The 18141-nt window shown below is 41.3% G+C and overlaps 1 protein-coding gene across 2 annotated transcripts; it reads left to right on the top strand.

The window, feature by feature from the left end:
- Positions 1-1818: 1818 nt before the first annotated feature.
- zgc:194908 (uncharacterized protein LOC797835 homolog) lies at positions 1819-16790 on the top strand. Of its 2 annotated transcripts, none has more exons than XM_043709502.1 (2): positions 1819-2427; positions 16749-16790. In XM_043709502.1, exons 1-2 carry the CDS (start codon positions 1981-1983, stop codon positions 16755-16757), a joined length of 456 nt encoding a protein of 151 aa, XP_043565437.1. In that variant the 5' UTR covers positions 1819-1980; the 3' UTR covers positions 16758-16790. The 2 variants fall into 2 exon arrangements, with proteins under 2 accessions (XP_043565437.1, XP_043565428.1); XM_043709493.1 differs by lacking the exon at positions 16749-16790 and adding an exon at positions 2885-3462.
- Positions 16791-18141: the final 1351 nt, after the last annotated feature.

Genomic DNA, 18141 nt, shown 5'->3' with positions numbered 1-18141 from the left:
CCTTATCAAATGCCTTACCAAAGTCCACATACACCACATCCACCGCTCTACCCTCAAAAACTTGTCTAGTAACATCCTCAAAGAACTCAATAAGATTTGTGAGGCATGACCTGCCCCTCACAAAGCCGTGCTCACTGCCTTTAATCAAGCCATGCTCTTCCAGATGGTCATAAATCCTATCCCTCAGAATCCTTTCTAACACCTTGCAGATGACAGACGTGAGACTGACTGGTCTGTAATTGCCAGTCTCTAATCGTTAAAAGAGGAAGTAACCTTTTCCCTAACTCTGTTTTTTTCCACTGGAGCTATTATATTTCCATTGGTTTGACCATCATTTGCCCTTCTTCGCCTTCTGGTAGGGGTTCTCACTCAACAGCTTTTGACAGAAAACTGAACCAAAGATAGATAACCTAATCTGTATAAGTTAAATGCCATGACATCTATAGATGTGGTCAAATCTCAATTAATACCTTCAAACAGTTGGCAGGTATAAGCTTGAAGCAAGTGATTAATGTCACAGAACATTTATTGAAATAGAGTTGTTATTTCATAAGAAGTTCAAAACTGGCATTAGAGTACATCTGTAGGTGGACTTTCCACATATTTCCGCTATTTCAAATCTCGATCATGGAGCTGCTGATGATTCAACTACTGTATATTAAATGGGCCAATTATGGTCAGATTAGGTCAGACTGGGTACATTCACATGTGTGACAGTCCTCTCAAAGGCAGAGTTCCTAAATGGGTTGGCACTCACCCATCAAAGGCAGCCTTGGACAAATGGAAAGATGGAAGATGGTTAAGTTCAACATGTTTACGTACTGTAGTGGTTAGGGAGCCAATGCCAGACTAATAGTGAAGCACCCAAGCTCTGATCAAGAATGAAAAAAATGAGAGCACTAAACATGGACTCGCACACCTGGGAGACAGTAGTTAGCCAGAGAGGGAAATGGTGACATGTGACTGGTAGCATTAACACAATGGCCAGTTACTGCAGCCTGGCAACAGGGTGTTAATATCGAAATTCTCATTGTCACATTGCAGCTCCATGTACAATATTTCCTGTCTCTCAATGATTGACCTTTATAGCCATTAGCAGATGGCACACTATACTGTGAACACAACCCACCTAAATGGATCATGTGCAGTATACATCTGGCAGATGTAAGGATACCGGCACTTCGAACTGAACAGCAACTGGTGTCATCAGTATATAAACAGAAATATTCCAGGTAAAGTGCAGTGAAAAGAACAAAATAAAACAACGTCAGTGGAAATTGTTGTTTTCTGTACTCCCGCAGAGTTCTGTGACACAGGTTTTAGAATCACTTAAAGGGATGCAGATCGTGAAATGTGTGCTAATAGAGTCATAGAGATGTACAGCACGAAACTGGCCCTTCAATGCAACTCGCCGAATTAATAGGAGGGCGCACCTTGGAGATCCCGGTCTCCTTTCTAATGTGTCCATTGCATAGACTGAGGATCTTGTAACCAATTTTTTCCCAATGAATGGAATCTACAACTTCTAGCATATAACGAGTACCGCCCCCTTTCGACACGTGTTGGCTTGGAGCAGTAAACAAGGCTGCAGGTTGGTTATAAAGTCACCTCCTCTCCCGGTGACTGAGGGCTTCTCTTTCAGAGAGGCGAGTTTTATCCTTTACATCAGTTAACATTGTGGGGCGGTTTGCTTTCCACATTCAAGCTGCTGTTTGATTGTTGTGAAGCCGAGTGCTCTGTCCCGTCAGAGGAACCGCTGCTGGAGGAGATGCCACTGCAGCTGACTGTGTTGAAGCAATCCTGGTTATTGTTGTCGGATGCAGCCTTTGTTCATTACAAACACTGTAGCGTTTCGATATAAAACCTGACAGGAGTTCCTGCTTTCCAGGAACTTTTCACCGCAGACAGTGGGTGCCCGGTGACAGCTTGGAGGCTGTGTGGAGTGATTCCCTCTCTGTCTCACTCCCTCCCTGGTGCAGAATGGAGGAACTGGCCGCCTTTGACACCAACACCACTAACAAGCAAGAATCCCACTCCATCCAGACTCGCCTCCGGAAACACTTCCAGAAGAACAGACCCTTCCTCGGCTCGAAAGAGCAGAAGGGCGATTCTAAGAAAGAAACCGCCGGCAGAGTGCAACTGAAAAGCAAGAGGAGGCATGTCCTGGACCGCGTCTTCTCGTCCTCTCAGCCCAACCTGTGCTGCTCAGGACCGAACGACAACACGGGCTCCGGCGGCCAGAGGGATTCGCGGGCTGGGAACAAGCTGCTGTCCGAACCGAAGGCGGCCACCCCGCAGAAACAGAAAGCTATTTTCGCCAGTGTTTGGTCTGCAGTGACCCACCACAAGAGCTCCTCGGAATGCCTGAAGGTCCCAAACCGCGCTGAGGAAGTGCAGAGCTGCAGTCAGCCTCAGGCTGCAGTGACTGTGAGTAACAACTGCTCTCCCTCCGTGTCTCAGCTCCGGCTTTTTGCTGCAGTGTTGGTGCTCGTGGTTCCTCTTCACTGGACGGGGTTTAAGGGGCCTAAAGGCTGGAAGCTGGTTTGCTGGGCTGGGTGGGTAATGTGTGAGCAGTGACTTCTACCGCGGGCGTATCCACATTATTATAAACTGTAGGTGACCCCCACTTCACCCGACACAGGGGCCCTATCCGGAGACACGGGGTAAGCTGCAGCTGCTTGGGTTGGGTTGGGGGGGGGGGGGGGTAGTGTAGTGGATCGGACCGGGGAATCCTGCCTTTGGGAGATCCCAAACTTTTGTTTTCTCCAATTGTCACAATACAAACGGAGCACACCGGCACCGGGAGAGGCGGGGTTTGAAAGTCATAGGGAAATATTTCCACCCCCGGGCCAAATGTAATTCAGGCATCGCTGAATTGTTTCAGCTGCAGCATCTGGAAGATAGCTGGCGATTCCTTGTTGTGGTAAATCAACTTGGCGCTGTCCTGACCCTGAACTTGTCGCACGTATTACCTGCAGCAGTTGTAAAGCATGTGAGACATTGAGGGTTGCACAGTCTCAATAGCAGCAGCTCCAGGGCGACTTGGTATTTAATCGGACAACTCCGACAGGGCTACATCTATCGCCAGAAACGTCGCAGAATAATCCGTGAACGGAATTAAATCAGGGACACTTCCCTCTTTGCAGTACACGGTTCCTTTTCATAATTATAAGAAGTGGTGATTGAAAATAAGAGATTAGAGTCCACCTAGTCTACTTTCAGGGAGTGGTATTATAGAGAACGATAATAAAACTGTTCAACAAACGTGACAATCGATTGGTTTTGAACAGACCCAGAGATTAAGGAGGAAAACCTAATGATGATGAGCTTTAGGAACCGAAACCAGGCCAAAAATCATCTTTCTTCCACTTAAGCAATGCCAAACATACCACATGTCTTCTTACCACTGATTTTGCTCTGAAAGAATTCCATCTGATTTGCTTTTCAAGTAATTAACATTTACAGACACCACCAATTGCTGGGGGTAGCCGCTTCTTACATGTGACATACACTCACTTAAATAAGAGTAGTATTAATGGAATTTCAGGAATAGAGAAGGGAGTTATGTTTGAGAAAATGAAAAAACATGATTCTCCAAATGGAATAGAGACTTCTCCTTAGTGAGCATGTTTGTTTTAAATGCTGATTTCGATGGAAGTCAGTCTGACTGAGAGACAGGCTTGGCTACCTTGTAGGAGTCATAGAGTCATAGAGATGTACAGCACGGAAACAGACCCTTCGGTCCAACCCATTCATGCCGACCAGATATCCCAACTCAATCTAGTCCCATCTGCCAGCACCTGGCCCATATTCCTCCAAAGCCTTCCTATTCATATACCCATTCAAATGCCTCTTAAATGTTGCAATTGTACCAGCCTCCACCACTTTCTCTGGCAGCTCATTCCATACACATACCACCCTCTGCCTGAAAAAGTTGCCCCTTAGGTCTCTTTTATATCTTTCCCCTCTCACCCTAAACCTATGCCCTCTAGTTCTGGACTCCCTGACCCCAGGGAAAAGACTTTGTCTATTTATCGAATCCATGCCCCTCATGATTTTGTAAACCTCTATAAGGTCACCCCTCAGTCTCCGATGCTCCAAGGAAAACAGCCCCAGCCTGTTCAGCCTCTCCCGAAAGCTCAAATCCTCCAACCCTGGCAACATTATTGTAAATCTTTTCTGTAAATCCTTTCAAGTTTCACAACATCCTTCCAATAGGAAGGAGACATGAATTGCACACAATATTTCCAACAGTGGCCTCATCAATGTCCTGTACAGCCGCAATGTGATCTCCTAACTCCTGTACTCAGTACTCTGACCAATAAAAGAAAGCATACCAAACGCCTTCTTCACTATCCTATCTACCTGTGACTCCACTTTCAAGGAACTATGAACCTGCACTCCAAGGTCTTTTTGTTCAGCAACACTCTCTAGGACCTTAGTGGGCGGCACAGTGGTTAGCACTGCTGCCTCACAGCGCTAGAGACCCGGGTTCAATTCCCGCCTCAGGCGACTGACTGTGTGGAGTTTGCACGTTCTCCCCGTGTCTGTGTGGGTTTCCTCCGGGTGCTCCGGTTTCCTCCCACAGTCCAAAGATGTCAGGTGAATTGGCCATACTAAATTGCCCGTAGTGTTAGGTAAGGGGTAAATGTAGGAGTACGGGTGGGTTTCCCTTCGGCGGGTCGGTGTGGACTTGTTGGGCCGAAGGGCCTGTTTCCACACTGTAATGTAATCTAATCTAATCTAATTAAGTCCTGCTAAGATTTGCTTTCCCAAAATGCCTCGCATTTATCTAAATTAAACTCCATCTGTCACTTCTTAGCTCATTGGCCCATCTGATCAACATCCCGTTGTAATCTGAGGTAACCTTCTTCGCTGTCCGCTACACCTCCAATTTTGGTGTCATCGGCAGACTTACTCTTAAGCTCACATCCAAATCATTTATGTAAATGATGAAAAGTAGTGGACCAAGCACCAATCCTTGTGGCACTCCACTGGTCACAGGCCTCCAGTCTGAAAAACAACCCTCCACCACCACCCTCTGTCTTTTACATTTGAGCCAGTTCCCTGTATCCAAATGGCTAGTTCTCTTTGTATTCCATGAGATCTAACCTTGCTAACCAGTCTCCCATGGGGAACCTTGTCAAACACCTTACTGAAGCTCATATAGATCATATTTACTGCTCTACCCTCATCAATCCTCCTTGTTACTTCTTCAAAAAACTCAGTCAAGTTCGTGAGACATGAAGAGAAGGGAAGCCTTCCAGAAAAGGTTGCAGTCAAGGATCAGGAATACTTTGTGAATGATATTGGTGGAAAATGCAGGAAATGGGCTGTGTTGGAGGCATCAGAGTGATCATAAGATCTTGAGGGAGATTGAAAGGGAGTCAGAGATGAGAGAAGTTGTAGAAGATTCAGAGATTGCAGTAGAGATTTTGAGGTTTGTGCTGAGAGCGAAGGTGACAGCAGGAGATTATGAAGGTGGCAGTCTTTAATAGGTAAATCTGTTGGAGAAAACACTCCTACTGCTCCTGACTCACAAACAATGTCCACAAAGGCAACTTGTTGCTTCAGGTCCAATGCTTCTGAACTCTTTTCTGACCAACATTGATTAACAATAGTAATGCATTAAAAGTAGAAGCCTGTGGCTTCCTTGAACTTCCTTAATGACACACTCAGTAGATTAATGGCCACTCCCTCATATCACCAGAATCAAAGTGGCTCAGATACTCTTTCAGATTTTTAACGTGTTAACCTCCCATCTGACCCAAATTTGGGGGTGAGTAAATTACTCCAATTAAGTTGATTAAACATTATTTTTCTTTGGCAAGGCCATGCTGATTCTTCCCAATTACTTTGAGATTTTCCATGTGTGCAGCTGTAATCTCTTTCATGCTTGATTCAATCACCTTCCTCACGACGTCAAGCAAATTGATCCATTGTTTACTGTTTACTGCATATGTCCCTACTTAAGAAAATTGATGTATTTGCTACTTTCCAACCCAATGGAAGCTTTTTTGTATCAAGGAGATTTTGGAAAATATACATAAATGTATCTACTGGCCTTCTCTTTTAGACCCTAAGATGAAGACCATCTCGATCTGAAGGTTGGTCAGTCCGCAACTCCATCCTTTTGCTTATTACATTTCCTTTCACAATTTAATTTTACAAAGATCCCCTCTCCCTTCCACCTTTTGATTTACAGCTATTACTAGAATGTTTTTTGTATCCTTTATGGTAAAGACAGAAGATAATATTTGTTCAATCCATCTGCCATTCCTTTACTATCTACTATTATCTCCCCATTCTCACTCTCTAGGTGACAAACACTTACTTTGCTTACTCTTTCTTTAAATACTTGTAAAAACTCTTGCTATCTATTTTTACATTCCTAATTAGCTTCCTCTTTTATTCTAATTTCTTCCTCCTAATTAACCTTTAAGTCATTACCATTCTTTATATTCATTCAGTTCTTCCCATTTGACCTGTCCAGCTTTGAAGTCTACTCCCTTTAACATTTCTTCTACTTTTACAGTGGATACTAGTATCCTATTGAAAGGGTCAATAGATTGTCTTTTCCTGGGCATTAAGTACTATTATACTGCAGCAATGATTTCTCATTGACATATGGAGCAACAGATTTCCTTGCATTATGTACTTCAGTGACAGCCTTCTGCAAGTACATCAAAATCATGCTAGTACATTACATTTATTTTTGTTTGTCATAAATAAACTTCAATATTGAATTATAAGAGCAACATAACGTATTTTGCCATTCAATAATCCTTTCTGCCTTTTAAAAAAGCACATGCATTTTCATTTTTATGGTTGCACAATCATGATTAAAATTCATGGCTTAAAATGTATATATATTTTTAAACATATCTCTGGAAATTTCGGTAATCCAGGGTTGAATAGCTGCATTTAATGCTATTATTTTTAAGAAATTTGCAACACTGCATTTATAGCTCAGCATGCAAAATGGTACTGATGCTGCTATGAGAGAGTTTTAAACATGTGCTTTAGAGATAACTCTACCTGAATAGGTGACATGACTGCTATCACCCAAGAAGATAGATCATCACCAGCCTCTCAAGGGCAATTAAGGATGGGCACTAAATGCTGGCCTTGCCAGCCATGCTTACATCCATGAACAAATTTTTAAAAAAGTATACATTGCCATTCATGAAGGAATTTGATAGCAATGTCAAACTAATGCTGTTCTGCAGCATAAAGCTAGAATCCAGAAGTAATCGAAGATGCACTGTTTCTCTCATCGGCTGCACAAAAGTGGCATTGTGCCATCTGGCTCCACAGCCAAATGCATTTAATGATGTGAAAGATCTCTACTGGTGATGTAGATCTGGGCTGAGTTCACCGCAAAAACAAAGGTCTTGTCCATGAAGATCCTAAATGCCATCACAGGTCTCAATTACTGTTAAACAAACTCTCTGACACTGAAAGTTTCACAGGCATGAAGTTTAATTCCTTCAGCTAGTAATTCCTTTGGAGACAATGTATGTTCTCTTCTCTTTTTCTAAATCTTTTTGTTCCCTTTAGTTTTATTTATCTACTTCATTTAACAATCAGCTTACTATTTTACTATAAATCCTGCTTTATACCAACACTATTAATTAACAGTTCTTCAATTGAATTATTGATAATGAATGAGATATACTGTTGGTTGCTCTGTTCACACAGGTCCTGGATGCCATATGGAGGGCACTGCACCATTTCAATCACACATTTACAGAAAATTATTGTGCAAAAAGCCATGGAAATGAACTGGGCAAAGGCGGGTGTCTGTAATTTTGCCTAAACAAACTACTGGATTACTATAGCAATGATTCTGCTTGCAAACTGAGTGATTTCAGTGAGTGCGCTAAACATTTTCCTATGTAAGAACAGTAACTCTTAATTTAACTTTGGTAGCAACAAATTCTAATGATACCTCAAAATTTATTCTTCATAAAGATAGTGTTGGTGCAGTGGAAAAGTTAGATATTCTGTAATTCCTATGTGAGTCACTTGCCCCACCAGAAACTGCCACAGTTGCATTTGAATTATATTTCCAACTGGTTTCAAGATCAAGCCCCCTTTTCTTTCAGTCACAGGATGTGGACCTCACTGGTCAGGCCAGTATTTATTGCCCATCCCGAATGGAGAATCAACCACATTGCTGTGAGTCTGGAGTCACATGTAGGACAGACCAGGTAAGGATGATAAGTGTCCTTCAATAAAGGAATTTAGTGAACCTAATGGGCTTTTCTAACAATCAGCAACAATTTCATTAGACTCTTAATCCCAGATTATTTTTACTGACAACAATTTCCAACATCTTTGGACCCGAGTCCCAGGAACATTATGTGGATCTCTGGATTTATAGTCTAGTGATAAGACACAACACCATCACCTCATACTAAGTGTTAATACAGCTTCTATGAGAAGTACTCAGAAACTGCTGCAAATATAAAAGAGCCCATGGTTGTAATGTATTGGAATTGTGTTTTCACATTTGCCCTGCTGGGAGTTGGAAACCAATTTACATCACTGCACAAGTGACAATATTATGGTTTGGGACAGATGCTGGGTGTATTTTATTATTGTGAAACAACTCAGCAGATGTTTTTATTCACAGCATTTGTCAAAATGTGGACTGCTTTCTACACTTACATCTGACTGCTGTGGTTTAAAACCTATCCCCCGTTTAACTTACAGCTCAAGCTAAATGTTGTTAGAGTAATATTATTTTTATTTATAGATCCCAAGAAAATATATCCTACAAAGATGTTCAAAGCTTTGTTTTTCAATTGTTAATGGGATTTGGATGTCAATGGCTGTACTAACATTTATTGCCCATTCCTAATTACCTTGAGAAGGTGGTAGCAGCCTGACTTCTTGAACTATAGCTTTGATTTTGTGTAGGTATACCCACAGTGTTGTTTGGAAGAGAGTTGTTGGACTCAGCGATACTGAAGAAATGGTGATATTTTCAGATCAGAACACTGAGTGACTTGGAAAGAGACCTAAACGTTATAGGGTTCCATATGTCTCCTGCTGTTGTCCATTTAGATGTCATGGCTATGGGTTTGGCAAGTGCTGCCTAGGGAGCTTTGGTGAATTTCTGCAGTGTATCTTGTCAATGGTAGGCACTTCCGTTATTGAGCAATGTGGTGGAGGGCGTGGACTCTTGTGGATGCAATGCCAGTCAAGCAGGCTGCTTTGGCATGGATACTGTCAAACGTCTTGAGTGTTGTTGGAGCTGTATCCATCCAGGCAAGCGAGGAGTGTTCCGTCACACTCCCAACTTATGCCGTGTAGGTGATGGCCAGGTTTTAGGGAGTCAGGAGGTGAGTAACTTGCTGCCAGCTTCCTAGCTTCTGACCAGTTTGTGTAGCCACTGTATTTATGTGACAAGTCTAGTGCAGTTTCTTTTCGATGCTAACCCCAGTTGGGGGAATTCAGCATCGGTAGTGCAATTGAATGTCAAAGGGTCACATCTCTAACAGCTGCAGTATTTTGCTTTTATTGAACTGAATATTAACCAAGCTTTATTACTTTATGACTTTCGACTTTCCTGAGGAGTCATGAATGGTCGAGGAGAAAGTGAGGACTGCAGATGCTGGAGATCAGAGCTGAAAATGTGTTGCTGGAAAAGTGCAGCAGGTTAGGCAGCATCCAAGGATTCTCCTGAGTCATGAATGGTGTTGAACATTATGCAATCATCTGGGAATATTCCAACTTCTGACCCTTATGATGAAGGGAAGATCACTGATGAAGCAGCTGATGATGGCTGGCTAAGGAGCTCCTCCAAAGATATCATATGACAGATCTCCAATAATCATTAGCATTACCATTACCATTTTCCTATGTGCTATGTATGGTTCCATACATTGAGAGTTTCCACCATTTCCCATTGACTTTAGTTTTGCTAGTGTTCTTTGATACCACACTCTATCAAATATGGTCGTGATTTCAAGGATAGTAAGCATGTCTGGACCAGAGTTATAATGAGGTCAGAAGCTGCATGTCCTTGGTAGAGCCCAGACATGGTCACCTGTCAGAGGTTATTGCTAACTGAGCACTGCTTGATAGCACTTTTGATGATATCTTCCATTACTTTATTAACGATCAAGAATAGACAGATGGGACGTAATTGGCTGGGTTGGAGCTGGTCTTTCTTTTGTGTTTGGGACATATGTGGGCAATGTTTTTGCAATTATTGTGTAGATGCCAGTGGTGTTGTAGCTGTATAGGAACAGCTTGGCTAAGTCAACACCAGGTTCTGGCGCACAAATCTTCACACTGGTGACAGAATGTTGTCATGGCCCAAAACTGTTGCATTTCACAGTGTCCCAGCCATTTATTGTGGTCACATGGAGCGAACCAAATTGGCTGAAGACTGGCATCTCTGATTCTGGGAAGTAATGGAGGAGGCCAAGTGAATCATAGAGGAAGAACATTGTTGGCATATATCAAGAGGTCCACCCAAATTTCTCAAGTATTCCTCTGTTGCTGAATTTGTTTTATTTCTAAGAATAGATCACATTTGTAAATATTTCAATATTTTAATGTGGAAGTTGCTGAAGAGCTAAATGGCCTGTCATGATGTTGATGATATTATGATATATTGATAATACATTGCACTACAGCAAAGGCTATGCCTGCCAACATCTCAGCCGTTGTGCTGAAGACGTGTGCTCCAGAACCAGCTGTGCTCTGTGCCAAGCTGTTTCAGAGCAGTTCCAGCATGAGCATTTACTCAACAATATAGCAAATTACCCTGACCATAAGAAGCAAGATTAATCCAATTCAGATGTTTACTGCTTCATCAGCCTTCTCTCAATCATACGCAAAGTAATGAAAGGTGTTACTGACAATTCTACTTAATCAGCAACAATCTGCTCATCAGTGCTCAGATTGGGTTCGTCTATGGCAGTTCAGCTCTTGACCTCACTTCAGCCTTGCTTCAGACTTGGAGAGAAGAACTGATTTCTTCAGAGGCTAGTTGAATGTGACTGCCCTTGACATTCAAGGCAGTAATACAGCAGGAATGATATCAAGAAGCCTTAGCAACACTGGGGTCATTGAGAATTGAGTAAACTCTTCATTGTTGGGGGTCATTCCTGGCATAAAGGAAGACATTTGTGATGTTGGAATCTAATCATCCCAGTCCCAGGGTACCACTGCAGGAGTTCCTGAAAACTAAGCCCTTTGTTCAACCATTTTCAGTTGCTTTGTTATCTGCATCTCTGCATCATACGTTCAGATGTGAGGGTATTCACTTTTGATTGCACAGTGTTCAGTACCATGGCTAAATCCTCAAATACTGAAGCAGTCTGTTCCCACATTCAACAACACCTGGACAGTAACTTGTAAAAGCTTCTTTAATGCTCTCTTCCTTGATCTCTGCCACTTAAAGTAAATGCATGGGAACACACTGACTCCACGTTCCTGTCCAAGAGATATACTATTTGATTTGAATTGCTGTTCCTTCATTATTTAGTTACTTGGTAACACAGAGCTTAAAGATTGGAATAAAGGGAGATGAGGCCAAAGCTGTTTGTCTTATAATTATCAGATTGCAATACAAGAAAAACAGTCTTCGACAGGAAATAAAATGTCATGCTGAATGAGGAGACGGTGATGAATAATTGGACTGTGGTTGGCATTGAGGTGAAACAGGAACTATTAACTATCGGTTCCACCTAAATTAAGTTCAAATTAGACGAGTTAATTGTGGTCAGGTGTAGCAATGGACTTGCCATGGGAAGATAGCAGGAATTACCTTTCACCTTTTCACTCTTGCATCTTTCCAATTAGGAAAGCGTTATGTGTGGACATATTCCTTTTGCTGACAAAGAACAAGGCCCTGAATGTCAATATATGCAGCTTTTGGCAGATGCAAAGAAATCTGTGAAGAAGAAATCCAAAATATCAGCGCCTAACTGATAATAATAAATTGGTTTCCAGTGTAATTCTTAGTGCAGTCAAAATGAATTATAAAATGCTGTCCAATAACAGAATCATATCTAATACTGGATACTGTGCTCTCAGTTTTGCCAGCACCATTTGGTTGAGCACAATCACCACACTGTCTGCTGTCGACAATAAAATAAGAACTACGGATCCAGGAAATTTGAAACAAAGACCGAAATTTCTGAGGAAACTCAGCAGGTAGGATGGGGGAGGCCACAATCAAAGATGTAGGTTTAAAGTGAGGGGAAAGATTTAAAAAGGACTTGACAGGTTACTTTTTCATACAGGGGATTTGTGTATGGAACAGACTCGGAGGAAGTGGTGGAAGCTGGTACAATGAAGACATTTAAAAGGCATCAGAATGAGTATATAAATAAGAAGGGTTTCGAGGGATATGGGCCAATTGCTGGCAAATGGGACTAGGTCAGATTGGGATGTCTGGTTGGCATGGAGTTGTTGGACCAAAGGGTCTATTTCCCTGCTGTATGACTCTAGGTCTGGCAACATTGTTGAACAGTTCTGAAGAAGGGTCACTGGACCCAAAACATTAACTCTGCTTTCTCTCTGCAGATGTTACCAGAGCTGCTGAATTTCTCCAGCAATTTATATTTTTGAATCAAATGAGTGTTTTGTTTGATGAAGTCCACCTGTAATTTAGACATATGGCCTGCAATATTCTCAACACATAAACAGTGAAACTCATACTACCCATTTCTGTGGTGTGCAGAACATCTTTTGGCTTAACAGCAACATCATATTCATGGAGAATACCATTTGTGTGTTTTCTGAAATGTAGCATTGTGAGACAGCTGGCTTTGCCTGTTATTGAGACACATTTGCTTCTAGAACAGTCTGTGCAAATGAAGCACCTTTTCAGAGCCAAAGATTGATGTCTTAAGCCCTTATTATTGCACACTATGCATCAGGGCAGCTAATATCACCATAGCTATTTTGGTCAACCCAATCAGCAGACTCTTCTCAAGCAGTATAAAATGTTGTTTACTTTCTAAAGTCAGTTTTCTTGCATTTCCTTCATCATTGCTTGAAGGCACTGTATAAGCACCATCAATATAAGGACTGCAGTAGTTTAAGAAGTTGGCTTACTGCTGTGTTCTTTGGACAACTTGCATTGAACATTAACTAGTGGACTAGACAATGATGTCCGCATCCCAGGAATAAATAAACAGTTTATGTCTCTATAACAGAAACACATGGCAAGGGTTGAGAACATTTGTAGCTCAGGTTGAGGTTCTGGATGTTAGTTTGCTCGCTGAGCTGGAAGGTTCATGTTCAGATGTTTTGTCACCATAATGGTAACATCTTCAGTGAGCCTTCGGGTGTAGCATATCTGATGATTCCTGCTTTCTATTTGTATGTTTGGGTTGGTGATGTCATTTCCGGTGGTGATGTCATTTCCTGTGCTTTTTCTCAGGGCATGGTAAATTGGGTCCAAGTCAACCCTAGCCACTCTCTCCTACATCAAAGACATCTCGGTAATGACTGCCAAACTACTCAGACCCTTTGGCATCTTGGTAGCACACAAACCCACTAACACACTAAAACAGCAGCTAATGAACTTGAAAGACCCTGTACAGGCACCAAGCAAAACTAATGTAATTTACAAAATACGGTGCAAGGACTGTAACAAACACTACATTGGAAAAACAGGCAGAAATCTAGCCATCAGGACACATGAACATCAACTAGCCACAAAACGACACAACCCTCTCTCACTAATATCCTTACATACAAATGAGGAAGGACACAACTTCGAATGGGACAACACATCCATCCTTGGACAAGCCAAACAGACATGCACGAGAATTCCTAGAAGCATGACATTCCAACTGGAACTCTATCGACAAACACACTGACTTGGACCCAATTTACCACCCCCTGAGAAAAAGAACAGGAAATGACATTACCATAGGAAATGACATCGCCACAGGAAATAACATCACCAACCTAACGAAACCCAAACAAATACATAGAAAGCAGGAACCATCAGCAGTGTTTCATTCGGAGGCTCACTAAAGATGTTACCTAGTATGGTGACAAAATGTCTGAACATGAACCTTCTAGCTTAGCGAGCAAACCTACATCCAGAACAGAAACGCATGTTTAAAATTTTCAATTTTTTAGCTTCCTCACGGTGAATGGAAGTTTAGATGTGCAGCTCACAAGAGATCGTGCTATTGATGCTGGCATGTGAGTTTGAACAGGTGATTATCTGCATAGTATTTTAAGAAACATAAACTGCTTTGGTGCATCATGTAAGTGGTATGCACTACTGTCACAGTGTCAGTATTGGGTGAGTGAATATTTAAATTAATAAATGGGATTCTCAGCCTGCTATGCCCTGAAAGTTTATTAAATTTTTTGTGTTCCTGCAACTATTCACTTGTACCTCGTAGATTGTAGAAAGGCTTTGGGGAATCAGGGGTTTAATTACTCATCACAGAATATTCAATCCTGATTTGCTCTTGTTACCAAAGTATTTATGTTGGCTTGTCATATACATTTTGAGTCAATGATGAGAATGGTAGATGATTCATTTATTTTCTTGCTGGCGATAGCCATTAATTACACGAGTATTGTACAAATTGGACTTGCCATGAATCAGCCCAAACGTGTACGTTTTCTGGATTTTGTTGCATACAAGCACTGACAGACTTATTACCTGAAGGTTTGTAAAAGAACTGAACTCTGTTCACTCTTCAACAATCAGCCCCAATTATGAACTTATGATGAGGGAAATTAATTGATGAAGTGACCAAGATAGATGGGCTGAACGTGGTAACCTGAGGAGCTCTTGCAGTGACGTCTTGGAGCTGAGATGCTTAGCCTTCAACCACAGCCATTTGCTTTTATTTAAATATGATTAAAGCCACCAAAGAGTTTTGCCCTGACCCCCATTGACTTCAATTTTACTAGGATCTGATTCTGAATCAGATACAGCTTTGATATAACAAAATTAATCTTGCTTCATCTGAGAAATTCACTTCCTTGTTTATGTTTAGATCAAAGTGTAATGAGGCCTGGAGCCAAATCTTGACATAATCCAAATTGAGCATCAGAGAACATGGTATTGGTGTGTAAGGCTGTTTGATTACACTGTCAATGATACCTTCCATTACTGTGTAGATGATTGTATAAAGCTTTATGTGGTGTGTATTAGCTGGATTGGATTTTTCATACATTTTTGGAGAGGATTTACCTGAACCATTCTCTGCTGTGTTGTAGCTTTACTGAAGTAAGTTATTAAGGATCAGGCTAGTTCTGGAGCAGAGATTTTCAAGCTATGTTAGTGACATTTGTCAGCTATATTGCTAAACAATAGGTTATCTTTGCAGAAGTTACCAAATCCAAGACTAGTTCCTGATGATTTCAGAAGCTCTAAGAATTTTTCTTGCTCTTCTTTAATTGACTTTAAATAAAATTTAAATTTGACAAATGTACAACACTGCACACCCATCAATAATTTTACTCCTGTCTTCATCCAAATTTACACCTGGTGTATGAAAATGAGTTAACCTAGAAACTCACATGCAAACAATACACGCATTTCATTCTACCTCAAAGCAGTCACGAACCATTCTATTCAAAGCTATTGCAATATTGTTAGGTATAAAGTTTTAAAATTATTTGCAGAAATTTGAACTTAAAGCAGTTTGTGTGCAAGTGTTTTGCACAACTCTTACATGTCACATTGGTTCACTTCATCTGTCCTCCAAGGTCCTTTGGGTATTATTAAACATACCACACTAGTTGTGGGTATCTGTGATAGGAGCCATGGCAACAATGCTAAGTTATTTTAGTGCATAAATTCAGTAAATAAAAATAAAATTCACTTTGATCTATCTGGAAATGTAAAGTTCACTATGAATTGGATGGCCTCTGGATATCTGTGCAATGAGGAGCAATAAGTGTATATTGGTAGTAGATATAAGTCCAATACTCTCATCGATCTGTTGAAAGCTACAGAGTGCAAATTCAGTTGCATGAAAGGAGAGCTTATATATAAATGTCATACATTAGCATTAGTTTTCATTTTGTTCAGATGTGGAAGTGTGCTACAGCTGCTAATTCATCAATAAATAATTAAACAATCCCAGCCCCGGACTTCGCAAAACAAAAAGTGATGGGTTAATTAGGTTAGCTGTCAGTGATGGGAGTGAATGACAATGAAGACAGACAAGTAGTAAAATTGTACAAGTATTCATTGATTGTTGGCATTTATCATAAAATATATGAAAGTACTGGAGGAGGTGCATTATTGCTTAACCTGGCAACCATGAACCTTTAAAGATGAAGAAGAGTTAATGCTCATGTGCAAATATGTAAGTAGATCCTAAGAACTGGCTGCAAACAAATAACATAAATTAATGTGAAAGACTACAGTGTCTTTCACATCCTCAGGATACCCTAATACACTTCATAAACAATTAATTACTTTGAAGCATGGGAAAAGTTTTAACTTGGAAGACCATTTGGATTTGTGTATGGGTGGAGTTAAACAATATAAAATATAAGCATAGAAGGTCTGGGACCCAGTCCCACCTGCCCCAGATATATATTGTGACATGTCTGAAAATGTTGATGTAAAAAATGTTTCTGCTACTGGCTCCAAAGCGTGTTTAACTTAATTAGGCTGCTGGCTCATAAGCCCTTGGGAGAGGTGGGTTGTCTATTAACATATGCTAATCACTCAACTGGAGAAAAAATTTAACTCACTTCAGAATTTAATGGTGCTTTCACTTGTTTCCCAGGTTTCCTGAAATTCACCAAAGAAACCCATGTGGCAACCCCAACACTCTGTAATCAGGCAGGTGTGTTCATCACTCTTTATTCTTTCACTGGCAAGTGTCCCTGGCAAGGCTGGCATTTGTTGCCCATCCCTCATTGCCTTTGAACTAAATAGTTTGCTGAGGCATTTCGCAGGGCAACCACTTTGATGTGGGTCTGGAGTCATGTGTAGGCCAGAACAGCATTAGTAAATGAGATTTTTTAATGACCATTTCCTGGTGACCAATATTGAGACGCGCTTCATATTTCAGATATTATTAATTGAATTTAAACTCCATCAACCACTATGAGAATTAAGCCAGGCCTTTGGATTGCTCTTCCAATGGCGTTCCTGCTACACAACTGCCTTCTCAGTAATGAGTAAGAGGAAGACTGCTCCTATCCCTGATCTTGCTGTGAAGATGCTCTTGGGCAATGATTTTTTTCTTTCAATTTTTAGAAGGCCAGGCAGGCCCTGATAAAGCCAACCCTATTTGCAGGATGGATCTGATCCTTGAGAGATGAGGAAAAGTTTGCACACTGTCCAAACTTCCTTTTGCCATTCTTGCTGTCATGGTCCAGTCATATTTCACTGCTACCAGTCTGCTGGAGAGCACTTGAGTGCAGATTGTGATGGAACTGTCAGATAAAGGTTAAGATATCTTTTTTTATTCACTTGTGGGTCATGGGCATTGCTAGCTGAGCTAGCATTTATTGCCTGCCCCTAATCGTCCCTGAGAAGGTGGTGGTGAGCTGCCTTTTCGAACCACTGCAGTTCATGTACTGTAGTTGACCCACGATGCTTCTAAGGAGGGAATCTAGGATTTTGAGTCAATGACAGTGAGGGAATGGCAATATATTTCCAAGTCAGATTGGTGAATGGCTTAGAGGGGAACTTGCAGATGGTGGTGTTCCCATGTATCTGCTGATGTCCTTCTTGATGGAAGCAGTCGTGGGTTTGAAAGGTGCTGTCTAAGGATCTTTGTTGGTGAATTACTGAGGTCTATCTTGGAGATAGTACGCACTGCTACTACTGCATGTTGGAAGTGGAGAGAGTGAATGTTTGAGAATATGGTACCAATCAAGTGAGCTTCTTTGTCCTAGATGGTGTCAAGCTTCTTGAGTATTTTTAGAATTGCACCCATCCAGACAAGTTGAGAGCATTCCACCATACTCCTAACTTGAGACTTGTAGATGGTGGAGAGGCTTTGGGGATTCAGGTGGTGAATTCGTCACTGCAGTGTTACTAAGATATGGGGATTCAGTGATGGTAATGCCATTGAATGTCAAGGGCAGGTGGTTAGATTGTATCTTATTGGAGATGGTCATTATCTGACTTTTGTGTGGTGTGAATGCTCCCTGCAACTTTTCAGCTCA

This window comes from Chiloscyllium plagiosum, chromosome 2 (genome assembly GCF_004010195.1).
Source record: "Chiloscyllium plagiosum isolate BGI_BamShark_2017 chromosome 2, ASM401019v2, whole genome shotgun sequence".
Classification (NCBI taxonomy): domain Eukaryota; kingdom Metazoa; phylum Chordata; class Chondrichthyes; order Orectolobiformes; family Hemiscylliidae; genus Chiloscyllium; species Chiloscyllium plagiosum.
This window is presented reverse-complemented; position numbering and strand designations above follow the sequence as displayed.